Source organism: Nematolebias whitei, chromosome 8, assembly GCF_014905685.2.
Source record: "Nematolebias whitei isolate Nwh7 chromosome 8, NemWhi1, whole genome shotgun sequence".
Taxonomy (NCBI): Eukaryota; Metazoa; Chordata; class Actinopteri; order Cyprinodontiformes; family Rivulidae; genus Nematolebias; species Nematolebias whitei.
The window spans coordinates 2,792,891-2,796,534 of NC_056505.1; the positions used below are offsets into that span (position 1 = coordinate 2,792,891).

At 49.6% G+C, this 3,644-nt stretch overlaps 1 protein-coding gene across 2 annotated transcripts in view; it reads right to left on the reverse strand.

Moving 5' to 3' along the window:
* The window catches only part of ogdha (oxoglutarate dehydrogenase a), a 31,657-nt gene that overhangs the window by 3,024 nt on the left and 24,989 nt on the right, over window positions 1-3,644 (reverse strand). For both annotated transcript variants that reach the window (XM_037680824.1, XM_037680825.1), the window contains exons 10-17: window positions 2,794-2,922; window positions 2,545-2,724; window positions 2,233-2,385; window positions 2,050-2,152; window positions 1,420-1,699; window positions 603-730; window positions 354-532; window positions 210-281 (exon numbers count right to left, since the gene is read on the reverse strand). In XM_037680824.1, coding sequence (XP_037536752.1) covers window positions 210-281; window positions 354-532; window positions 603-730; window positions 1,420-1,699; window positions 2,050-2,152; window positions 2,233-2,385; window positions 2,545-2,724; window positions 2,794-2,922 — 1,224 coding nt within the window. The remainder of the gene's footprint in view (window positions 1-209; window positions 282-353; window positions 533-602; window positions 731-1,419; window positions 1,700-2,049; window positions 2,153-2,232; window positions 2,386-2,544; window positions 2,725-2,793; window positions 2,923-3,644) is intronic.

The following is a 3,644-nucleotide window of genomic DNA, read 5'->3' on the forward strand; positions in this document are numbered from 1 at the left end:
ACACAGAACCAGAGCGAGAACACACAGAACCAGAGGGAGAACACACAGAACCAGAGCGAGAACACACAGAACCAGAGAGAGAACACACAGAACCAGAGGGAGAACACAGAGCCAGAGGGAGAACACACAGAACCAGAGTGAGAACACAGAACCAGAGTGAGAACACACAGAACCATCTCGGTCAGTCTTGTTCTGGTACAGACTCTTACAGGCATGACATCTGGGTCATCGTTGCACATCTGGAGGAATCTCTCTGGTCGGGCTGAAGAATGTTCCGGACCCTGAGGACAGAAGCAGAGTTAGGGGGCGTGTCCTGGAACAGAAACCGGGTCGTGGGTTCCGGTGACCCTCACCATGCCCTCCAGCCCGTGCGGCAGTAGCAGCACGATGCCGTTCTGCCGGACCCACTTGGCCTGACCCGGACAGATGAACTGGTCGATGATGCACTGGGCCGTGTTGTGGAAGTCTCCGAACTGGGCCTCCCACAGGATCAGGGCGTTGGGGCTGGCCATGGCGAAGCCCAACTCGAAACCTGGAGGGACAGGGGGCGGAGTCAGAGAACGTTTCAGCCACAGGAGGAGCAGGAGGAGGCGGGGTCTCACCGAGGACGCCGTACTCGGACAGCGAGCTGTTGCAGACGGTGTACGGCGCCTGGTCCGGGGACATGTGGTTCATGGGGATGCAGGTCCGCTTGTCCACGTTCTGGTCGTGGAGGACGTGGTGCCGGTGGCTGAGGGACACACAGGTCTGCTTTAAGAACCCGTTTCTCTGAACTTTGACCTCTGAACTTTATTTTTATTCCAGCCAACTCAAAACGTGGAGTTTTATCAGCCGAGAGAAACAGCGGAGCTTCGGGAAGTGACGGCGCCGTTCAGCTGAAATGTTTAGTCGTGCTGAGTCAGCGTTTAGCTCCCTCTGCAGCTTCCTCAGACTTTACCTACTTCAGCACATGTTCAGCTGCTTTCACCAGTCATGAATCAAAATGTTCGGCTGTGACTTTTTAACTTTTTAATTTTAATCATTCACATTTTTCTCATAAATAAATAAAAAACTCTTCAAGTCCTTGAAAATCTAAAAACTACTTCTGAACACTTTCTTAAATTCTAGCTACTGTTTTGCTAACTTTAGCTCTTAGCTAGCATTTTGCAGGTTTTACCTTTCAGCTACTGTCTTGCTAACTTTAGCTCTTAGCTAGCATTTTGCAGGTTTTACCTTTCAGCTACTGTCTTGCTAAGCTTAGCTTGTAACCACTGCCAAGCTAAATGTGTATTTTCATTATGATAAACCTCGTCCTGCTAGTTTTACCATGTGTTAATTTTAGCTCTTGTTTAGCTAACTTTAGCTCCTTCTCCCTGTTTCTTTAGATTTTCCTTTCAGTCGGTCTGGAGTCGTCCAGTGTTGTGAATCCTCGGAGTTTACCTGAATGTCCCTCGCTCCACGTCCTGACCCGACAGCCGGACGTGGATCCCCTCCTTCAGCAGCGAGCCGAAGGACATGTACTCTGCCAGAGCCCAGTCCACGGTCCGGCTCCGGACCATCTCCGCCCGGCCCTTCAGGATACGACTCAGACCTCCGTGGATGGTGAAGTCCTCCACAGGGACGGAGGACGCCACCTGTCCGATGTGGTTCAGGTCTTCCTCTGAAAGGCCCGTGGAGGGGCAGCTCATGGACTTCGGCTGTCCGTCCAGAGTGAAAAAACCTGAAAACAGCAGGAGTTTCATCAGATCATCAGCTGAAGACGTTCCTGTTCCTCGTTTGGAATCTTTTCCTGCAAACTTTGTAATTTACACTAAAAAACTTTCAGCTCGTTCAGCTGGCTGCTGCGATGAAAACTGCTCAATTTAATTAGGTTGAATTTTTTTTTAGCTACTTTTAGCTAATGTTGTCTTATTGCTACTTTAAGCTAGACTTTTTCTACCTGCGGCTGTCAGCGTGCACTTTTCTATATTTTGTCAGTTTCAGCTGTTCAGCAGTTTTCAGTAAAACGTGAATCTTATCATTTCCCAGCTCGTTCAGAGCCTGAGGGCCGGACTCGGAGCCACGGCTCACCGGGCCACGGGGAGTCCAGCCAGTGCTTGATGTGCAGGATCTTCTCGTCTTTGGAGCGGGCGTACGCCTCCTCGCAGATCTTATCGTACTTGGCAATCTCCTCCTGCAGACAGACATTTTATTTTGATGTTTAAAGGACGTCCTGCGCCTCTTGTTCGCAGCTCGTCGCCTGAAGCGCCGCACCTCGTACTCCTGCCTGCTCACGATTCCGTCTGCGATCAGCTTCTCTGCGTATTTCTGCAGAACCGGTTTCTGCTTCTTGATCTGTTTGTACATCAGCGGCTGAGTGAACATCGGCTCGTCCATCTCGTTGTGCCCCATCCGACGGTAACACACCTGCACAGGTAAACACCAAGCATGAAGGGGACGAGTCACCTGCCGACTCGTCTTTCTGCCAAACGGGGAAACGTGTTCAAGTGTGAACCCGTTGACGTTTGTCCCATGTCGAGATTCGGTGTTGCCGTTTGAGTAAATCTGTGCAGAGTGAGCGCTCACCAGGTCAACAACCACGTCTTTGTGGAAGGTGGCTCTCCACTCCGCCGCCACCTTGCAGACGTAGATGACGGCCTCGGGGTCGTCGGCGTTGACGTGGAAGATGGGGGCGTTGACCACTCTGGCGACGTCGGTGGGGTACGGAGACGAGCGCGCCATTCGAGGGTCGGTGGTGAAGCCGATCTGCAGACAGACCGAAGGTCAACAGCCGAACCTTTGACCTTCAGCTGGATTTCTGTTTAGTGTTGTTACCTGGTTGTTGACGACCACGTGCACGGTGCCGTGCGTGGTGTAAGACGGCAGGTCAGACAGGTGGAAGGTTTCGTATACGATCCCCTGACCTGCAAAGGCTGCGTCACCGTGTATCAGGATGGACATCACCTGGACACAGGTACATTAAAAGTTAGACTGACTGAAGCTCCGCCTCCCAACCAGGTGAGGCGACGTTGAGCAGTGAGGAGAAAACGTTTCAGACCAGTTCCTTAACTCTGAAATATGTTTGTTTTCTGAAATTTAACATCTGGATAATTCTTGGATGTTTAGTGTCCAACTGATTTTGGGATATGGATATTTCCTGGATGACTAGTGTCTGACTGATTTTGAGTTCAAGTCAATTTTATTGTTTGCATCCCATGCGACACATGAGGTGGAACAAAATTGGGTCCACAGGGTCCCAGTTACATCCAACAATATCAAAACTATAAAGTATAAAAAGAAACTGTGATACACACTAAAATAGAATGTTAAAAAGATTTACACTAAACACCAATAATGTAAAACAATACGGCCTAACAACAGCCCAAGATGTGGATACTTCCTGGATGACTGTTTAGTCTGACTGATTTTGGGATGCGGATACTTCCTGGATGACTGTTTAGTCTGACTGATTTTGGGATGCGGATACTTCCTGGATGACTGTTAAGTCTAGGACTGATGTTGGGATGGGGATACTTCCTGGATGACTGTTTAATCTCGGACTGATTTTGGGATGTGGATACTTCCTGGATGACTGTTTAGTCTGACTGATGTTGGGATGGGGATACTTCCTGGATGACTTGTTTAATCTCGGACTGATTTTGGGATGTAGATACTTCCTGGATGAC